The 22,128-nt window shown below is 42.5% G+C and overlaps 1 protein-coding gene across 2 annotated transcripts in view; it reads left to right on the top strand.

The window, feature by feature from the left end:
- tshz2 (teashirt zinc finger homeobox 2) overlaps positions 1–21,249 on the top strand; it is a 48,896-nt gene extending 27,647 nt beyond the window's left edge. For both annotated transcript variants that reach the window (XM_088292023.1, XM_088292024.1), the window contains exon 2: positions 17,586–21,249. In XM_088292023.1, the coding sequence (XP_088148149.1) occupies positions 17,586–20,602 (3,017 nt within the window). In that variant the 3' untranslated portion in view covers positions 20,603–21,249. The remainder of the gene's footprint in view (positions 1–17,585) is intronic.
- Positions 21,250–22,128: the final 879 nt, after the last annotated feature.

Below are 22,128 nucleotides of genomic sequence, written 5' to 3'. Positions count from 1 at the left end.
TGCAGGGCTCCTCCTGTTTATCAAAGTGCCATCTGCACTCAAGACACACTGACGCCATCTTCAAGAGGCTCACGTTGGGAAGATGGAGGCACCACTCTGGGTTTGTTTTTTTTTTACGACAATAAATCAGACGTGCTAACTTTCAGGGCTGTTGTACAATTTGTAAAACGTTCACGGAACACGATTGTGGCCAGTACACAATGCGCAAAGAGCACAAGTAGTGGGTGCTTCAAAACAATGGGAAAAAAGGGCACTCATTTAACAATTGACAGATGGCAAGCTCAGAAATAAATTTGCATGCAACTCAGACTGAGATAACGCATACCTGTTAGTTTACTTTGTGTGAGGTTCGGCAAGGATGGCACTCTCCATCCAATTTGTTGCTTATGCTTTTCAGGGTCATGCGTGAGCTGCAGTCTATCCCAACTCATATTGAACGAGAGGCGGAATACACTTTGCACCATTGGTTGTAAGTCAATCACAGCGAACAGATAACAGTAGACCAGGGGTGTCAAACTCATTTTTGTGGACGGGCCACATCGTAGTTGTGGTTTCCCTCAGAGGGCCGGTATGACTGTGAACCCATATAAATTGATTGGAAAGCCAGTTTTGAAATCAGAAGCAAGTAAGTAATTGTTCAACAATTTTTCAATTTATTTTAAAAGGGGAGGATTGGTAACAAATAAATGGCAATATCTCATATCTCAGTGTTGTTAAAAGTGAAGAAAATATGCTAGAAACAGGAAGTTGATGCAGATGATTTGCCCTTTGCGGGCCACATAAAATGAGGTTGCGGGCCAGATCTGGCCCCCGGGCCTTGAGTTTGACACATGTGCAGTAGACAAACAACCACTCTCACATTTACAGGTATGATCTTTAATGACCATTGTTTCAAACAACAGTGAGGGGTAATTGTGCGTTTGTTGTCAAATAGTTGGCACTCACATTCGGTATTATAGTCCAAATAGATTTATTTTATTTATTTATTTATTTTATTTATTTATTTATTTATTTTTTCAAATTTGTCTCACCTCAATTTCTGGACACAGAAATTAGCTACCGAGTCAATTTTAGTGTTGTCGCTAACTCCGTTACTATCCAAAGTCATTTACAAAAGCAAATTATGGGTCTCTCGTAATGACTGAAAATAGTGGCGACTTACTGGCCGACTCTCACTTGTTTTAAGCGAGTTTTCTGTGCAGCATTAAAGTTGATCTTGGTCATTTACATTGAGTGCGCGAGTAGCCTCGAGCATGCTCCCTCCGCAGTGTTGTGTGTCTGTTTATGTTCAGATTCGTTCTGTCCTGTCTTAGGCCAGACTGCCTAGATTCTTGACTTTTTGCCGTATTTTCACTTTAAAATTTGATTAATAATTTTCGCGTCAAAAATAAAATCATGTAACAATGAACAAATCCTCCTCAATTCTAAAATCATTAAAACGCATTGTAATAACACTTTTTATTACAAAAGAAATGCCTTATCGCGATGAATATGTTCATTTTCCTGAAAGTAGGGAATTAATTATTAGTACCCACACATCCAAACATTCCATTCAGGCATTCAGTTCCATAGTTTTTCCACGCAGGAGGTCATGGCAACACTAAAGATCACATATTGGACAAGACCCTTACACCTGGTCTGGATGATGTCGCATCTCATCATTGCCTTCATTTCGGCACTTTGTTGGCTGGTGTGCCAAATGATTCATCATAAACACTCATTCTTCACCTGATAGCTGTTCAGATGTTGAGTGATCTTGGTCACATGGCAGCAAATCAGACTATGGACACAAAACAATTACAAACTCAAGTTGGTCGGGAGAAAACCAAAGAGTTTTTTTTTTTTTTTTTTTACACAACTCAACACTCATATAAATTGTGCGGCATTGTCTTCCGATTGAGGAAGACTGGCAATTCCGCAGACATTAATCTGTCATATAGACACTTTAATACTATGAAATTCCTTCAAGGACACTTGGCTTTTCAGATCATCTTATTTACAAGTTACACTTTGGCCAATTGGCATATTGTTTGTCAAGCAGCTGACAAATGACACTCATTAGCCTGATGGGAGTCAGATGCGCTACCCACAAGTCCTGAAAAAAAGTCACGTGCAGCTCGTCACTCTAGTTGCCTACACCTGCTTCAACCAAAACATGTTAAACACCATGTAAATGTTGCATGTGACCATGTGAAAACTCAAGCTATGAGTCCCTTTTTTTTTTTTCATCAAATGGCTTCATGTGCAAGTTTTACCTACCTGACGGAATTTTGATTTGATTTGATTGCAGCAAGACGGAAAATAATGCTGAAGAATTTTTCTTTTTAACCACTACATACGGATGTGGTTTCAATTTCAAATGGACACCAATCAGTGTTGAATCCAGGTGACACCCCATTTTAACAACAAGTCAGTGTCACATGCTATTTTACTACTGAATGTTCATGCAACACCGACATTCTGTTTTTTATCACTCGCGCCGAACTTTTAACACTGGCGGATTTGCAGTGAAATAGTGCTGAATGCAAGATTGCGTCAAACATGGCCCGTTTTCCCATCAAAAAGCATGCAGCCTGCAAGTGATGTTTCCCTCTGAGCAATGAAGCTGTTCCTAAATACATAGTAACAAATGGGTCATGGGAGGAAGGGGCATGGACGTTATCTTTTGGCACAGCACTTATCTCATGTGGCGGAAGTGTCTTTGGGCCGAGAATGCTGCATCTTTAATTACCATTGATAAGGCGATGCAGAGGGGCTGCGGGGAGGACAACCGGAGGGGAAGTGGGGGGCGGTGGTGATGGAGGGGGTAGAAGAACCCATGTTCACTTTTTAATTAAGGCTCCGTAGTGTAACTCGTCAATGTACATTATTGGAAGAATGAACGTCAATGCCGCTGCTTTTTCTCGCCCTCCTTTATCTCTGTCAATGATTCCCAGACATGATTTATGGTTCGTCTCCGTCTTTCAGGATCATCCATCAAGCGCCGCCTCTGCCGCAGCGCCACCCGTTGTAAATCATTCTGAAAGCCTGTCACTCATTTCCATTAACCGTTCCTCTGTCGCACCGGTCCACGCACCCCTCCCTTCCCTCCCGGCCCTCCTGTTACCGCCCCCAAACCCCCCCCGCCCCTTCGTTGCACAACCTACAGCCGCGCAGGGTATCAGTTCCGTGCCGCTGCTTCGTCCGCCTACCTTCTTTTCAATAAATTAACCACTCTCCCCGCGCTCTCGTGCCGTGAATAAAGAAGAAAAGTGAGCGACCTACTCCTCCTCTCTTACCTCGCAAATGTCACGCAGGGAAAATGTTGTTGTGGCACCGACTTTTCCGCTGGCAATATTTGAAGAGCTGTGAGGCGTTTGAGGGGCCGCATTATGTTGCATATGATACATGGTTCTATCTTCCCGCCTCAACTAATCCCTGACAAATTCTGTAAAGTGAATTCAAAGACGTGGTTCGAAACCTAGTATACATTTTTGAAATGCGGCGTGTTGGATTTGGCAACTTTTCCTGACAAATGTTGTTGAAAGTCAATGGGCCACTTCTGTCATTGGTGACATTTGGCAACTTTTAGCCATGCGAAGAGACAATGCGCGGATGTCTGGGAAAGTGTTAGCGAAAAACAGCTAACAACTGTTAGCGGCTATTTGGGACAGTATTTCAAAGATTAGCAGCCATTTGCCCTTCTTTTGCCTTTTTTGTGGAGCATTTGCAACCTTTCCCCATCATTCAGTTTTCTGCTTGAAACCGTCCAAGATGTATAAGTGTAGCTCAGAAATTTCAACAACAAAAACCTTATTTTGCACAGCTTTATGCAGGCCGGCAATTGTGTTCAAATTTCTCTTTCCCGGACTGCTTCACCACCCTCTTTTCATCCTGCCTTTGTAAAAGCTAGCATACTTCTCTCTTTGTGTCTTTTTTTTTCAGGCATGATGATCAGTGTAGAGAACAGGAGAGGATATGACACTGAGCGTTGAATGCCTGTGAATGCTACACACAAATGGCCGAATCGAAAATGACCGTTTACAAATGATTTGGAGACCTGCCTCTTTTAGCGAAACAACGGATTGGTTGCGACGAGGAAAATTGTTTGTAAACACAATAGTGGAGATTTAGCGTTACTGTTTCGCAGCATTTCAATTTTCCAAATTTTTGGGACATAGCTAAAACAGAGCTCAGTGTTGCATTTTGACGTTGGGCATGGGTCATCCATCCTTTCTGTACTTGAGTAGCTTCATTCGCATCAATGCTTGTCCAGCACAATGGTTAGTACTTATTACCCAAGCCTGTTAGCAGGTGGCTAGCACCTCACATCGTGGTGTACAAAGTCTCGTGATGACCAGATGGGATATAGTTTTGCGACTCAAACCTGAAGGGATGTGTTGGAATAAGAAAGACGCTCCATAAAGTAGCAGCCATTTGTCACGCATTCAGACAGTCAAGTCTTGGAGAGTGGAGAATTTGTTTTTGTTTTTTGTTTTTTTTTTACATACTTGATGATTTTTTTTTAATTATTCAGATTTGGCACTTTTCTCTGTATGGTGACAAATTTACAAGACATATTTACTTTCTCTTTCCAATTTAGTGTGTTAACTGCATCATTTAACTACTATATATTTTTTTAACTAACTTTTATTCAGATCGGAACCACAATGATAAGACGTCTTCTTTGGCTCACGCACCACCTTTCTACCGAGATCAAGATTCAGCATCACAAACATAAATGTATCTTTTGAAATCCAACCCTGTATGACGGACATTCATTTGACGATGTGCACTAATCTAACACTTTCTTTCATCTTGTCATGACGTGTATCAAGGTTAAACCAGCTCACAATGCCGTCAAAGCATCGACATTTTACGTCAATATAATTTGTCATTTTAATGGCTAATTTAGCCAACAGATTTTTGACCTGCGTTAATCCATCAGACTTGGTTTTAATGGTAACATGTTCGTGATTCAAGGTTGTCAGCACTCAGTAGATAAAAACAAAAGAATTAAGGGTCGGCTGTGGTCGTCATTGTGCAGAATACGAATATTTAGCTTTACTACTATAATGACTCGTTTTGCCATTCCTGCCTAACTAATCATAGTTTTGTATATTTCTTATTGTATCTCAGTTCCGACTGCGTTAACGACGCAAAGGCTTCAGATTTAACCAGACAAAGGAATAATTTCCATGTAGTAAAAGCAATACTTAGTGGGTTGTATGTTATAGCAGTCATGTCGGGTTTTTTTTCTTCTTCTTCTTCCTATGACTCCAACAATGACGGCAGTCTTTTAAGCAGCTTTTGTCAAAGAGAAATAATTGACTCAATGGAGTGACTGTCATTGTGACACAATGGCTGATGTGCTGCTCCGGGGAGCCCCGATTCAACGCACTTCTTTTTTCATTCTAATCAACACGCAGATATCAACGCTGTACAATACCCACAAACAGCGGAGGGTCTGTTTTGGGAGGGGGAAACTTTCAACGTCGTCTGTTTGGGCAGCCTTGTTGTCAAAATGGGTTGTCAGAGGGACAAAGCTTCATTGAAGTTTTGCTCTTAAAAATGATCATTTTTTTTTTGGAGGGGGGGGGCTGTTTTCAATACACTCCCTGTCTTGCCACGTTTCGGTCCCGCCAACGGGCCGAGGCACCCTCACAACCGCACCTTCCATCCGCGGCCTCCTCATTGTATTTAATGAAGGGAAAAAGTGGCAATCTACTATTAATGAAGTGGGAATGTTAAAAAAGTGCCTCCCTTTGCTGAAAACTTAAAAGTGCTTGTACGAGGAAAGCTGCGGCTGGAGCGCATCCAGCAGCCTCGTAAAAAAAAAAAAAAGAGCAGGCAGGAGGAGTTAGTGACATGCAGATTGTTTTTAATAGGATACACACAGCTGCACTATCACATTCATCAGAGCTTGACCTTGATGGAGGGTGCTTTTTTTTTTGGTACAGGTCGTTGTTTTGGGTTCATATGAAGGTGATGTTGCTGGGAGAGAGTGATCTCAGAGGGAGTCTTCGTAGGTCCCGCCGGGAAGGAGCGAGATACTGTTCATGAAATAACAAGCGACGTCACAAGGGCGTCTAAGGACTGATTATTACTCCACATAGATGCTAGACATTATTTCTCCATGGCTCTATGGATTTGTGGTATTGAAAATCCTTTGTTGTGGTTTATGACCAGGTTTGGTGATGTGAAAGAAAACGATGGAAAAGCTCAATTGTATGCTTCATCGAGCACAATGTTGCAATATGCCTTTGATTCGATTTGGGATCCGACCTTATGAGCTTCAAAGGGCATATTTAAAAATTTCCGAGCAATCAATAATGCAGTTACTTTTACATTACTTGGTGCTGCAGCGCCATGGCACCTTTGAAATTCTGTCCAATCCTAATGCAGAAAAAGACCCGTGCCATCACAGAACGTCCAGACACCTTGCAAAATGCTCCTAGGCAACAAATATGATGACATCAGAGTAATCTGATTGGCCACATGCAGTAACGACACGCTGCTGTGATAGCATCTCTTTTCTGAAATGTCGGGATCAACAAGTGCGCCGTTGAGGAATGGCCACATTATGAAGTGCCATCGAAATTTGCCTGAAGAAGAAGATGGGGAAAAATATCCATCAATTTTCTATCGGGTGCTGGAGTCTGCCCCAACGGAGTCAACCAATCACAGGGCTCACATAGACAAACGACAATTTGGATGGACAATTTAACGTCCGCAATGAACATAACATGCATGCTCTGAGAAAGTCGGAGGAGGCTGTGGTAGCCGTAAAAAAAATCTGCATGAGAGGCAGGCGTGCTTACCTCAAATTCTAAATCCTTCGTAGCTCATTTCATACCCAAAACATCTCAATGTGCTTCACACAACCAAAAACATAACCCATTTGGCTATACTGACAACAATTAACTTAATGAATTATTTTCAAATAAAATATTTAAAGGGCATTTGTGAGAAAAGTACCAATATAAAAAAAAATCCTGACATTGAAATTGAGTTCAATGCTTGAACTTAATCCGCATTTAAAAACATTTCCACTTGGAAGAATGCATTGACTAATTGTGTACAAATGCTGCAATTCATCCCAAAATCTGGGCAGTCGAAATTGCATTCGTTATGCCGCTGCTATTCATCACAATAAAGACAAGCGGATGAAGGACTGGAAAAAGAAGGCAAATTTTTGGGATGTGCCATAGCATTAGTGTGAAAGCTCATCTCTCAGCATTCACACAGTGAGTGAAATGAGGCGCTCGGTGTCTCCTAAGGAGAACAAAGGCCTCATGTGTTGCGAGGTCCTTTAAACGGCTGCCCACTTCCCTGGCGGCCGCCACGCAAACATTCCTGACTGACACTCCACCAGGGAAATCTGAAGGCGAGCAGGATGCTCTTTTATTAGCGCCGCCCTGTTTGCTGGAGCGGTCAGCTCCAATATGCGCCACGCTTTTTGAGTGGCGTACGGCGAGATGATGGCTCCCCCACTCTGATGAGGGTGAATGAGGGGTAAACCGCTGTTCTGCAGAAAGGAAGCATCGGACCTCATCACATTGCCGCGGGAGAGCCGTGTCACGGGCACGGCTGGCCCCGTTAAGCCGACAGACTGGAACTGTGAGTTTTTTTTTGTGAGTGGATCGGACGGCGCGGGAGAAAAATCATCGGTAATCTGGCAAATAGAAAGTGGAGCCTTTGAAGATCCTCACTTGTAAAGATTTCTCACAGGCTCGCCAAGGCTGTTTCTTTTGTTTTTACCTTTTGCCTGTTAGCTGAGAAGGTCGCTATTGGGGCGTGTTGGTCGCATTCCGCCATTGGCCTCGCAATTCTGATTTGGATCAGTACCAAATTGTAAACCGTCATATATACACACCTCCTGTGTGAGTGAATATTTTGCATTCTTCGATTGGAAGGACTAAAATAATACAATTTATTGACCTCTCCTCAAATCACGCCCAGTTAATGCTTGCTGCATATCGATTTTTAAAGGGGAATGTTTTGTTTTTTACAAGAACGGCATTCTGATTTTTTTTTTTTCATTTTGGATGAAGTTGGACATTTTTCTCCTAGATACAAATCATTCAAAAGTCATAACTGGCTTTATTATCGAACCTTGGTTGTTTTGTTGAGCAACCCCCAAGGCACATTTGTTATGCTGTACATATAGGCTAGTATATCATAAACAATTGAAGGATGCCCGGAAGGATGCATCTACGATATGGACAGAGAACGTGCACGCAAGACGCTTACAGCACAAGCCTGCGTTTCGTGTTCTGTGTTCCATCATGTCATGAGGTAAACAATGGCTGATTTTCTTTTTTTTTGTGTGTGTGCATACCAGTACTGTACACAACTCTGAATAGCTTTCTTACAATCCAAGCCAACGAACACAACTTGAGAGGTGTATAGACTGGTCACTGTTATTACAGCCTCCTGTCACCGTTATTATAAGCCAATGTCGGCTCATCGTGATTTTGAAGCTGTTATTTCATTAAAGTCATTAAATTTAATAACTTAATTAATTGGTTTACAGTTTACAGTGTGACCCCAATTAATAGTAGTACAAATGGACAACCCAAAGATCATAGCCCAAAACGATTATATTAATTGAGAGCACAGAATGTAATCAATAAAGTGTCGAAAACAATACAGTGCATGTGATAATGATTTTATACAGAATTAAGTTTATTGTATACTAATATATATGTATATATAAAATATTATTATATTTATATATATATATGCCCTAATTATATGAACGTACAATATTCTTTTTCATCGTGTAAAAGATGACAAGATGAACCAGGAGGTGCATGCCTTTGCGCGTGCGTGCATGCATGCTGGTGTATGATCTGGGTCCAGATCTGTAGGTGCAGCAGCGGCCTCATGTGACGCGTCATCCGTGGCCCGTTCAAAGTGATGACTCTGGGTTCCGGGGAGCAGATTGTGTCGCTCTCGGACAGCTCGCTTCCAATTAGGCTTTGGGCCGACTGAGGCGGAATATTCTATCATCAAAAGGGGCGGCCACCTCACTCGATGACATCACAAGCGAGGTGGAGGTTTGGTGAATATGCTCATTAGAGTTGAACGTGTGCTGAGTGTTTTTTCAATTTTTTTTTCTTACCGAATGTGGCTCGTGAAAACATTTCTTTGATTAATTGCCTTAATTATTGTGATCCTTTTTGGTCAAATGAAGAGCCAGATGGCAGGAGATGGTGTCGCATCCGCCATCCCGTCGTATTAATCTGGCGCCGGGTCCACTTGAGCGTCATTTGCTGCGCACACAATCTGTTGTCCTCTTTTGAGCTGCAAGTTTTCATGTGATTATATTAGGGCATCAAATATTCAGGTTGAGGGTGTACGAGAACGAGGCATTTATCTGCATGAATAACTTGTGTTTAGTGGAGGACGTAATGTGCTTAAAGTAGTGTCTCCATCATGCATACAGAAGTCAAGATGGGCTTCTTCCCCACTTGTGCTTTTTGGAGCCAAGACCAATTCAGCACCCTTCGTTTTAAAGACACTTTTTTAATGGTCTTGTCCTGCGATATGCATGATAAATCAATCTATCCATTTTTGTTCAGTGAGAATTCGGTTGGCGTTTTCCGAGTATTCGTATTCACCAAAGTATGTCATTAGACCCAAGTTGTAATACTTTCGATTTTTCATTACGTTTCATTTTTATTTGATTTTGACTTTTTTTTTATTTATTTTTTTTTTTATAAAAATTTTATTTTGTGGAAAGTGCTTCATTTAGATTTTATTTGTTTTTAGCATTAGTTTTAGTTTTTTGATATGAAGTGTTTGTAAAGTGCAAGATAAAAAAAAAGTTACTATTTATGGTGTAAAAAAAGTAAAAGATTCTCACATAACTTTTTGACATACCGTCTTTTGTCCACATATGGAAATATGTTCTGAGAAATTAGGTTTTGCCATAGGATATCTGCTCTCTCTTTTAATCCACCAGGTGTAGAATATTTTTCACTGGATAATTTTCCCACAATAGTGTATCATATTTGACTCCAAATATTTGGTAATATTTACAATGCTTCTTTTATTTCCCAAACAAATTCAGACATAAACAAAAGCATTGTTATGTAAATAAGAACATACTTGATGTGGTTTTGCGAAATACCAACAGCACGATTATAGAGACCCACTTTTTCCGAACGGCTATCTCTCGAGAGTTGGCAGAGCTTCCCCAGAGGCGCATATGAGAGGGCTGAGCATCAGACCGGCCTTCCCAGTGGTAGGCTCCCCCTCAGGACGGCTGCTTCTCAACACTTGCGGCCCACTTTTCTTGCCCAGCACAGCTCGAGAGCAAAGTTCAGTCTAACTGTGGGCATTGGTGGAGTTTTCTTAGTTTTATAAATGGGCGCAGTTGTAAATGTGTGTCTGCGCCGTAGTGGGACTGTGCACATCTGATTTGATTCCCTTTAAATTCAGCACCGGCGGGGCGCACGGTTTACATGACAGAAGCCTTGCTGGAGTCTGTGCAAGAGCTTTGCGTGGCAGCGTTCGTTTATAAGGAACTGGAAGAAGAGCTCCACTTGCGGATGATGTAAAATTGGCTGCTGCCAAGTGGGCACTTGAAGACCGCCTTCAACCCTCGATCCTGCTTCTGTCCTTTCGAGTTTCATGTATTTAGGCGGCAGTAACAAATTACAATACAAAATATGACAAAACATATGGATTGTGCAATATTTATAATAACACATAACTATATTTATAATTGAATACGTATTTGTGGCTAAAAAGCAAAGCATGGAGAGTCTCTGACAGCAAAATGCACAGCTGCAGTGAGCAATTGATTGCCATCATCTTGTCAAAATATATTTCCTTTCCTTTTACTGCCATAGACTTTTTCCATGACAATCACAATCGCTGTTTTTTTCATCGTATATTGTGCGGTGAAGTCTGGCCACCTTGCTTTTGCTTGAACATTTTAAAACAAACTTTATTTTATTTATTTTTTTTTTCATTTTATTCGGCAAGGAAAGGAGTCCGAATTCCCATCCTCAGTCTGCTGATTCCACAGCAGCATGGCACACTCTACTAGCTAAATCCCTGAAATGATCAGTTGTAGCGTGTCAGAGTAGTTGAAGTCCCTCGAGGGCATCATCAGAGCTGCTTGACTCAAGACTTGCAAGGAAATAATGGGTCAGAAGGGAGGTAATGACACGCTCCTGTTTAAAGGCAAATCAAATACTATTTCATCCCATGATGTCAATTAACCTCCAGACATATTTTGTCAAACGGAGGCAGCCCAAGCTTGATTGTTCTGCCGGCATCCTCGCATGCACCAAGGCTGTTTCCTGACAGGAAGCGGTGACGAGGAAAAGCATTCGCAGATATTTACAGATGGCTGCGGGGCTCGGAATTAACACTTTGCCATTTTTTTTTTCCTCCTTTATTTTTGTGACTGTGTTCGGAATTAACTTCAGACGTCAAGCATGTCATCAAGTCTGTCACTGGGATGTCTGACAGCGTCGGCGTTTGATCGTGACTCACACACGTTGTCAGATATCAAGATGTCAAATATTACACCTTGTGGCGGGTGCGCGCCGCCTTCTAATCATAGCTCACTGAGGACACGACTTTTATTTCGCTTGTTCTCGACACAAAAAGAGCACCTCAACTTTGTTTGGAATCCAACTTTTTTTTTTTCTTTTGACTGACACCTCCACTCTTATTGTAAGTGTTTTGAAATTGACACACACCATTAATTGGTACTTTCATGTGAGGGAGAGGGTGATAGTTACCGCGGCAACCCGCAGAATGTTCACTGATGCCATTTTTCTGGCGCTTTACGTGGCATAAATCTCCAAGATGAAAATGTCACGGGGCAGGTTCATTTTGCAAAGAGGTTTTGATTGCCATGCACATGTAATTGATTGTTGCAAGGACAGCGGGAAATCTGGAAATGTCATAACAGTCCTGCTTAGGTCGCTCCCGCCGCTAAGCAATCAATGAGAAGTAAAAAGAGATATCGATCGGCGGGCAGCAAAAGTGAAGACTGAGACAGCCTGAGAGCATTTGTGGGTGGGGGGATGTGTGTGTGTGTGTGTGTGTGTGTGTGCGTGTGTGTGTCGGGGGGAGTTGTTTGTATGTTGGGGGAAGTACCTGCGTATTATAACGTTCGAGCACAGTCATGCATGCGTATTTGTCATGGATACCTTAGAAAATATTTGACACTTTTCTTATGGATGCATTTTCTCTCATTAAATTAAAGCAACAATATGGAATAACCATGAAACAAACAGGTTGAGAATCGTGTGGATTGTCCACGGAGATAGTTTTACTGTAAGGTCTAAGCCGAGGGTGGGCAATGTATAGCACGTTCGATTCCTTAAAAAAAAAATACGATCCAGAATCTTCTAATGAATATTATTATTTTTTTGCTAAAGTTGGATCATTCAAATGTATTTAGCCATTTTTTATTTATCTTAATTTTTATGCATTTATTTAAAGGATTGGTTAATTTATAACCTGCAAGATAAGTGCACTGCATTTACCATTTCTTTGTTTGAAATAATAAAATTATTAAATTAATTTTGGATTCATTCTAAAGCGTGTTTTGCTAGCTCATTAGTTAATTCGGGCATTTAGTAATTTTAGAAACCTACTTTCATTTAGTTACTTCATGTGACGCACATTGAGTTGCCTTGTGTTTGAAATGTGCAATATAAATAAAGCTGCCTGCACTTTTTACCTTTATTAAGTAGAATGAAACTCATTATAAATATCACAATTACATTTCATTATTGAAAAAAATCATGTATTTTGCATATTTTACACTCCCTTTTAAAAAAAAAGAATTCTGCAAATGATGTCGACCATCTGTCTGTTTTAAAAATCAAACGCGGCACAAATGTTTGCCCACCACCGATCGATACATCATACTGTCGTGTCATTCATTGACTAATAATAAGCAAAAAAAAATAAATAATAATTTTGTGTTAGCGCACAGGTGCCAAATTCCGGTCCTCGAGGGCCACTATCTTGCATGTTTTGGATGTTTCCCTCCTTCACCTCACCTGATTAAAATGATCAGGCTCATTATCAGGCTCCTGCAGCGCTTGCTGAGTATTTGAATCAGGTGTGTTGGAGGAGGGAAATGTGCAGGTCAGTCGCCCTCGAGGACCACAGTTTGGCACCTGTGTTAGTGGTAGCGCCTGTGCTAACGTTACAGATCAGTTGGATGCAGAGATCGCACAAATACATAAAGGCTATTTGACACTGTTTATCTCAAGTCATGATCTAATGATGAAGATGTATTCCTCTGGTAACAGGCAAAACGTAGAACACATGGCAGAAAAACACAACATCCTGCCTTAAACTTGATGGATATAACAAGCATTTTGACTTTGAATAAAGTCTTGACCTTTTGGTGGGTTAAACATTCTTACATGGATGTTGGAACAGGAAATTCCTCAAATGATTGACACATCCTGAGAGTCGTCTCCTATCCAGCAGGCAAGCGAGCTCCGTGCACTCTGAAGTTGCTAACGTCGCACTAAATATTTGGTCATGTACGCTCTCAGCACCAATCGTTTGGGACAACTTGCTGCCAGTGAGTGGATGTAGCCATAAAAGTAATCTAGTATGGCCGAAGCACTTAGTTGCTTTCTGTAGACGTGAGGAAAAAGAGCGTGTTGGCTGACAAACAGGCAGCTGCCTCCGTAAATCTAGGCCTCACTATGCCAAGAGCCTGCTTTCACGGATAAAGGTTCTAAACACTTCAGCCGCTTGATTTACGACGGACACCTCGGCTTTTTTGACCTTTGCATATCTCCGTTTGAAGATATAAATTTGCCTTGACGCAGATTGGAGGCTTTAAGAGTGGTTTATGACATGCTAAATCTCCTGTAAGCCATGCCAGCCTCCTGTTTTGCAAGCTCGGTAGTCAGGTTGCCTTCTTGTAGCCCATGGCAGGATTTTTGGAGACGGCGATAAGTAAGGATCGGCTGATCTCTTCTTCCGTGGTGGCTTTTAGTCTCTTGCTGGGCCAATTAGTAGAGCAATGTCGTACCAACATCACGATCATATGATGGAAGCGTATGCAAAGCTAAAACAGGCTGGATAGGGGCTCTCGAGGACTGGAAATAGGCCCCCCTGATCTACTGTATGTCGTTGTCCAAATAAATTGCTAATAAATAAATTGCTCTTCCACTAGACGGCAGGAGTTAATATTAACCTACAGATCCAGTTTATGGGATATTTTTTTTTTTGGTGGTGTGCCATAGTATTTTTCTAAAATAGTGTGCCTTGGCTCAATACAAATCAGTTAGATCAAGCTAGGCAAACTCTGGCTCGGGGGCCACATGCGGCCCGTTAAACGTTTTAATCCGGCCCGCCGAACTTGAAAAATATTAAATGAATAAACCTTGTTAATGTTTTATTTTCAAAGACATATATATTGTTGTAATGCTAATTTTTTTTTATCGGATGAGGTGAGGTTACCAAAACACTCCATCCATCTGCTCCTGGTCCGGCCCCTCTGTCAAATTTTAGAAATTTAGAAATCCCTTTATTGTCATTGTACTCAAGTGTGCAACGAGATTAGAACCCATTGTGGCCCGCCAATCAAAATATTTGCCCACCCCAGACTTAGATAGTTAAATGTGTTTTTATTGCAAGTGGTTAAATGTAAAAAAAATAGCAAAAAACATATTTAATCACCAAATGAGACAAAAAAAAACCTTCGTGAGGCTACAGGAAAGAAGATGCTGCCAAGCCAACTTTCCGACTAGTTTTCTTCAAGTTGTAGTTTCGGCTCTATTTGTCTGCCATTTTTTTCCAGTGTGCGTGTTTGAGCTCTCCTTGTCCTTTCTCTGCTGTGTGAGCCTCAAATTGCGCAATGGGGCACTAATGATTGTCCCCTGGAGATTCTGCCTAACAAAACTTATGGAGACATGTGACATGGCCAGGAAACTGAATTTGGACAATTGACTGTCATCCCTCAAATTTCGGCCCCTGCTACGATAGAAGCTGTGCCCCAATTATTCCTGAGTGCATTGTCTGTCCATTTGAACAAAAGCAGTCCTCATACCAGTAGAAAAAAAAGTGTTGTTACTAAGCAGTTCTTACGAACATATGTAATAGTCAAAAATTTTGCGAATCGTATTGGTGAATTATCGCAATATACTGGTAAAAAGTATATGTGGTGGGTTCAATATATTAATTTGCATACAATACATACATTGTAATGGGAATAAATATAACATTTAAAAATATAAATATAACAATAATAATAAATTGTGGGTAAAACCAAAGGCCTCCACTCCCCAAAAAAGAAATAAAAAAACCATACCTCTGAAATAAGGCGCTGCCACTGAGTAAATATAATTGTGGGGTTCATGTCGTTGTTGTTACTGTAATTAACCACCATTTGAATTCATTTGAAAACGCCAATGGTCTCTTGTCCTTGAATCTCAATTTGTATTAAAGGCTGTGAGGAAAAAATTGGAGTTACAAACGTCAAGTGAAAGGCAGGAGTGGGACTTTCCGGCAATGCCTGCCAGAAGGTTAATTGGTGCCTCTGGAAGTTTGCTTCTCGGGGCATCTGATAGAACCGCATAGAAGAGCGGGAAGGGCAGCTGTTAATCTCCCACGATTCCTCCCAGCACGATAAGACGGACCTTCATATTAAAATTGATATTACAGTAAGCGGCGAGACTCCCTTGCGGATTGCGCAATTATTTTCCTAAAAAGTGTGGGTGAAAGTGAAAGTCAATTTTGGAATTTTCAACAAGCATTGACGTTCTGTTTCCCTCCAGCGTAAAAAAAAAAAACACTAATAGCTCCACTTTGACGTTTGTACTTGCCAGTCGAGCTTGTCAGAGCCGCTGGTGTTCTCCTTCTATATATAAAACTCTAAATAAAATATACCTCCACGCTCCCATCACGGATGTCGGTCGGCCAATCAAAACGTCGCTCTTGCGGCGGATCAAGGTCACGGCACGTTGGGGGTTCTTGTGTGTTCTTGATGCCACATTCTCTATATTTGTTTTAAAAGTCTCCATCTTGTGTCCATTAGCTGGCAAGCAACTCACCTCCAGGCTTTCTCTGGAGGCGCTTGTGAAATATTGATTGAAGAAGGCAAAAGTTTTATTTTCAGAAAGCAAAGAGGCAAAAGGCATTCCTCGAGCCGGCCGGCGTGGGACCGGCGAATGTTGCTTCTGTGGAGAGGAGGAAATATTAACCACGTGAAAGGCATAAGTGCACCCGGACACGGCTGTTATGTCCCATTCATTTTTTAAGCGGGAGCACATCTGCCAAGTCTTTCTCCCAAAATGCACATTTTCCCTGCATGGCTGCAAGGTGGAAAACATCTCAGATTTGTGCTGACAAACTTCATTTATGGCAAAGTGCCTTCTGAAGAGAACGTCGGCGGTGATCTCGTTGACGGCCATTTAAAGGACATTTTCCCGCAGCCACGTGAAAATGCTCCGTGCTGAGTCAGACTTCTGATAATTGCGTGGCGGGAAGCGCGCCAATTAGTAATAGCGTTGTTTAATTATCTGTTAATGAATGCAATAATGTTTGTGCAGTATGAGTTGGGAGAAGGAACAGGTGAATAATGAAAGATGTAATTACTGTTTATGAGGCTGTCGGGGGGGATATAAAGACCTGACAGATTGCCCGTAATCTCTCGAAAGTTGTTATTTATGTACAGTTTCATTGCTCTTCATCATGGCTCACATTTGCAACATAATTCTGTTTTGCCGTCAGCAAAATCAGTTTCCTGATGTCGAATCGCTCGCAAACCATCTGCTGAAGTCATGTTTCCCCACATCGCCTTGTAATTTGTCGCTCGCGCATGTCGCGACATTAGGACGTCAGATTTTTCTGTTGGCTTCGGGGGGTGTCGGATGGTGCTGAGAAGCACCGGGCTCGCATTTTCACTGCACTTCACGGCCTCCTTAATCACTGTGGAATAGGTCATTTGCAATAACAGTTAACAGGCCTCAGAAGAATCAATTTGCTTTTGTCACTCAGTCGCCAATGACTGTTGTAAACACATCAAGTTGAGGCCAGAAAAGCCTTGGACGCAGCACTAAGTCGATGGCCTGTCGTGAATCACAGACTGCAGCAGTCTGTTGGGAAAGACGTTGTTGTGTCCAGCGCCATGCTGTTGCCTTGAATGGCTCAAATGTGTACTTTATGTTCTGAGTTAGGGATGAGCATTTGGAATGGTCTTCACTACTTTTATGACAGTAATTGCACACAAGTCATGAGTCTTGGAGTGCATTTACAATATCCATTATGCACACTGCGCTTCTATGCGACAGTTTCCTCTTGCGCATTATGCACTCAGACCTCATCAGTTTAGTTGTACTTTGATGTGTGATGTTACTCACAGTAAGACTTTATTTTCAGAATAATTAAAAGACAAAGGGTCTATTATCATTTTAATTAGAACTTTGAACAAAAAGAAAAAATAAGACAACAAACAAAATGGAAAAATTGTGGGCAGGACTGCAAGGAAGAAGCTTGGTGCTCACATTAAACAGAAAAATAAAAATCCATCCAGGCTTTCGGATTTTTGGTGACAAATTGAATGTCATTAATTTCACAATGTCTTTTATTTGTTGTTTCAGTATACATGCCTGATGATGAAGACGCCGCTCCTCACGACTCCATCGTTGAGGAAGATGGGGAGAATGATACCCTGACGGAAGAGGAATTCTCCGAGAAGCCCAGCCCCAAAGTGTCCGAGGACCGAGAGCAGGACAACAAGAGCACCAACAGTTACAGCAACCAGAACTCTCCCTCCAGTCTGCTATCCAACCAAGAGGCGGATCTGGAGTCGCACCTCAGCGACACTTGTGACAGACTGTCAGACTTCAAGAACTCTTCACCGTGCGAGGGCCAGCAGGATAATGAGAGCTGTAAACGCAAAGAGGAGACGGGCAACAGTTTGCAAAAAATGAGGGCAGCCTATGCAAACTTTCTTTCCGATTCCTACTGGACGGGAGTAGGAACGGAATTGAAATTGGGAAAAAACACCAGCAAAGCCAACTGTGACAGCACCAACGGAAGCGCCAAGAGTGAGTTCGACTGGCACCAGGATGCTCTGTCCAGGACCCTGCAGCAGACGGTCTCCCCGAAACCGACGTCCAAACCTAACCTCTTTAGTTCGGTCCACCTCTACCGGCAAAGCAGCAAACCGTGCGGATCAGTATTCACAGGTGCAAGCCGCTTTCGCTGTAAGGACTGCAGTGCTGCTTATGACACCCTCGTGGAGCTGACGGTCCACATGAACAAGAGTGGCCACTACCAGGACAACAACCTCAGCAAACAGAGCAATTCCTCCGCCTCGTCTTCGAAATCGAAGAAACGCAGTTTGCAGGATCTGGAAGGGAAGGAGGATGCGCAGAAAGTTCTGAAGTGCATGTTCTGTGGCCATTCTTTTGACTCGCTCCAGGATCTCAGCGTCCATATGATCAAAACCAAGCATTACCAAAAAGTGCCTTTAAAGGAGCCAATACCGGTCATCGCACCCAAACTACTGCCACCAGCAAAGAAGCGCGCCTTTGAAAGCGCCAGGCCGTGCTCCCCTGACTCCACAACTGGTGCGTCCGGGTTCACCGACAGCCAGCGTGCTGGCCCGAATGCAAACAATAATCGCTATGGCTATCAGAATGGTGCGAGTTACACATGGCAGTTTGAGACGTGCAAGTCTCAGATTTTGAAATGCATGGAGTGCGGAAGCTCCCATGACACCTTACAGCAACTCACCACACACATGATGGTGACCGGGCATTTCATCAAGGTCACCAACTCCGCTTCCAAGAAGGGGAAGCAGCTCGCGCTCGACCCCCTGGCCGTGGAGAAAATCCAGGGGTTAGCCGAGCCCATGGCCGGTGAAGCAGTTGGAGAAAAGTTGTCTCCCAAGAACGTTTCCCCTGCAAGCACTGAGAGGGATGGCCTAGGTGAGAGTGCGTCAGACAAAATAGAAGAAAGTGAAATCAAAGATGACAAGGAAGAGAGTGAAGATCAAAAGGCAGGAAATGGGGAATTTAAGTACCCTTATCTTCGGGAGGAAGATCTGGAGCAGGACTCCGGTGGAGGGGGGGACATTCTTAAATCTTTGGCCAATACAGTGGCCTCGGCCATCAACAAAGCTCAAACAGGGACGCCAAGCTGGAGCGCTTACCCGAGCATTCACGCCGCCTATCAGCTCTCTGGCATCATCAAAAGCACTCCTGTCACGGCTGCGTCGCCCCCTGCTCAGCTGAAGCAGACATTCAACCAAAGGCTGAGGGCGCTCGCTCCAAAGGCCAAGTACCATGGTGCCACGGGCGTTGAGAGTCCCCAAGGGAGGCATAAAAACTTGGACATCAAACAAGAAACGGTTGTGATTAGTGACGGGAAAGAAAGTCAAAGTGGGAAGCTTGATCTGATGGAAACAGACGACAGCGATTGTCAGGACGATTCCTCTTTCTCTTCAAAGCCAGACGCCGACTGCGGGAATGACGGGAGTGAGCCGATCAAAGGGAAGCTGAGCCCCGATTTTTTTGACAGGGGCAAGACGCCGAGCCCCTCTGCCAGCGCCACAGAGCCTCTCAAAGACACTCTCGATATCCTTGCTGTAAACCCTCTTAGTGCTCTGCAGTCAGTTCTGAACAATCATTTGGGCAAAGCAAATAAGCCCAACAACTCGCGAGCAGATGAACTATCGTCTCATATCAAGTCGATTTTTTCTAACACTAACAATTGCAGTGACAAGCCCCCGCTGATGATCAGTAATCCTCCAAGGAATAAGCCGAAAAAAACATTTCTTTTTGCAACCGATGACCAACCAATAGACCTGACGAAATCGAAACACAGCAAGCCAAGGTCCGCGCTGCTGCAGCCCGCCACCCCCATGCCACAAAAGTACGCTCTGTCCGATATCGCCGACATGGTTAAAGTTCTTCCCAAAGCCACCACGCCAAAGCCCCCAGCCGCATCCAGGCTCCCAGCCATGAAACTGGAATCAGACGTCAGGCGCTTTGAGGACGTGTCCGCCGAGGTCTACTCGGCCCACAAGCGCAAAGGCCGCCAGTCCAACTGGAATCCCCGCCATCTTCTCATCTTGCAAGCTCAGTTCGCCTCCAGCCTCTTCCTCACCTCGGAGGGGAAGTATCTTCTCTCTGACCTCGGCCCTCAGGAGCGGATGCACATCTCCAAGTTCACGGGACTCTCCATGACCACCATAAGCCATTGGTTAGCGAATGTGAAGTACCAGTTGCGGAAGACGGGAGGCACCAAATTCCTGAAGAACATGGACACGGGTCACCCGGTTTTCTACTGCAATGACTGCGCCTCCCAGTTCAGGTCACCAACCACCTTCATTTCCCACCTGGAATCCCATCTGGGCTTCCAAATCAAAGACATGAACAAGATGCCCGTGGAGCATCAGATCAAGGTGGACGAGGCGGAGCTCCCGAAGGTTCTCGGCGTCCGAGCCTCGGAGACTCTGATCCCGGAGGAGGACGTTGACTCTAAGTTTAAATGTAAGCTGTGTTGTCGGACATTCGCCAGCAATCACGCCGTCAAACTCCATTTGAGTAAAACTCACAGCAAATCCCCGGACAACCATTCACAGTACGTGGAGATGGACAAAGAATAGTTTTGCGGACACAGTTCTTGTGTCAACACACGGGTCTGACATTTCAACAGTTCTTTCCCAGTTAGCGTCGTGTAGTCCTGTACAACATTTGATGGAGTGGCGGCAAAAGACGCACGGGTTCGAAAAACGTTAGGAGACACTACGACAAACGTTTGCACCCTGCTCCGACGCGTCACCAGTAATGAAGTCGATTGACTGCTTGAAGAAACATAAATGCTGATGTTTGCATGCGTAGCCACGGCTATGACTACTATTTATTATTTGTATGATATGCCAAGTTTCAATTGTATTTGGAAATCAACTTCATGAAAGGATAACAATTGTACTTTGCAACTTTTTGGGATACAGAACAACTGAATACATGCGCAGCAGGTAGCCCTGTGCAGAGCTGTACAGTTTATTTCTTTGTAAAGCTGTTTCGTGTCTCATAATAGAAGAGAGAGAAAGAAGTGGGGCGGGGGGGGGAAAGCACTTTAATCTTTAATCATCAATTTGGATTCTGTACAAGTCTCAAAAGTGGCTCGAGCATTTCAAAAGCAAAACTATTTCACGTGTAAATGATGTTTGAGATGAAAAAGAAGCATGCATTGAGGACAAGCTGCAAGACAAATGATACCTGTGATCCCTGCACCTTTTTTTTTTACATATTCAAATAAAGAGTTAACATTTGATAACAGCTTGTATGGTGATTTTTGTTCATTTAAGATAATTGACAATGTACAAAATAAAGTCATGCATGCAACTTGGTCCCAATTACGGACTTAACAAGCGCACATCTGCGTGGTGGAATTTGTATCTTTGATACCTTCAGCGGTTATCACAGGAGACAGTGGCTGCGCCTTAATAGCCTAACATCTTTTTTTTTTTTTTTTTTATTATTTTCTTCTTTTTTTTTTTATCAAAAGATAAATACAAAGTGCTAAGACATGACAGCAAGGAGGAGAAATATTCTATTTTGGATATATTTGGGTTTTTTTCTTCCTACTTTAAAAATAACTCCATTAACTGTCACCTCTCTGTCTGCTCATGTGGATAAATCAACAATGTAGAAAACTTGTATTTATTTATTTATTTATTTATTTAATCCCGTAAGTACTCAACTCGTGTATGATGAATTTGATAACTTTGACGAGCATTTTAAGTGGAAAAAATAATGAAGAATTTTGCTGATGAGAAAAGGAAAAAAAAAAAAAAGGTCCAGCGAACCTCCGACTAATAAGGATAAACAATGTTGAAAATGCATGGATGGATAGTTGGTTGAATATATATTCACAACTTAAAAATAATATGTTTTTGAAGCGTCTTTATAGTGAAAGCATTCTGTTGTTCAGCCAGTGTAGCACATCTTGACTTGATATTATCCAAATATTTCAATTTGGGAGAATATTGCTTAGACAGTCCGTTCATCGTATTATTCTTAAAATTAGATTTTTTTTTTCAAATTTGCTAAGTGAAAATCAATTAACAGCTTTATAAATACACTAATACTAATAATACTGTAGATTCACTTCACACACACACACTAA

The sequence above is a fragment of the Idiotropiscis lumnitzeri genome, chromosome 3 (assembly GCF_059441095.1).
Source record: "Idiotropiscis lumnitzeri isolate Australia: NSW breed Sydney's pygmy pipehorse chromosome 3, RoL_Ilum_1.0, whole genome shotgun sequence".
Taxonomy (NCBI): Eukaryota; Metazoa; Chordata; class Actinopteri; order Syngnathiformes; family Syngnathidae; genus Idiotropiscis; species Idiotropiscis lumnitzeri.
Note: the sequence above shows the minus strand (reverse complement) of the source record. Positions and strands in the feature narration are given on the sequence as shown.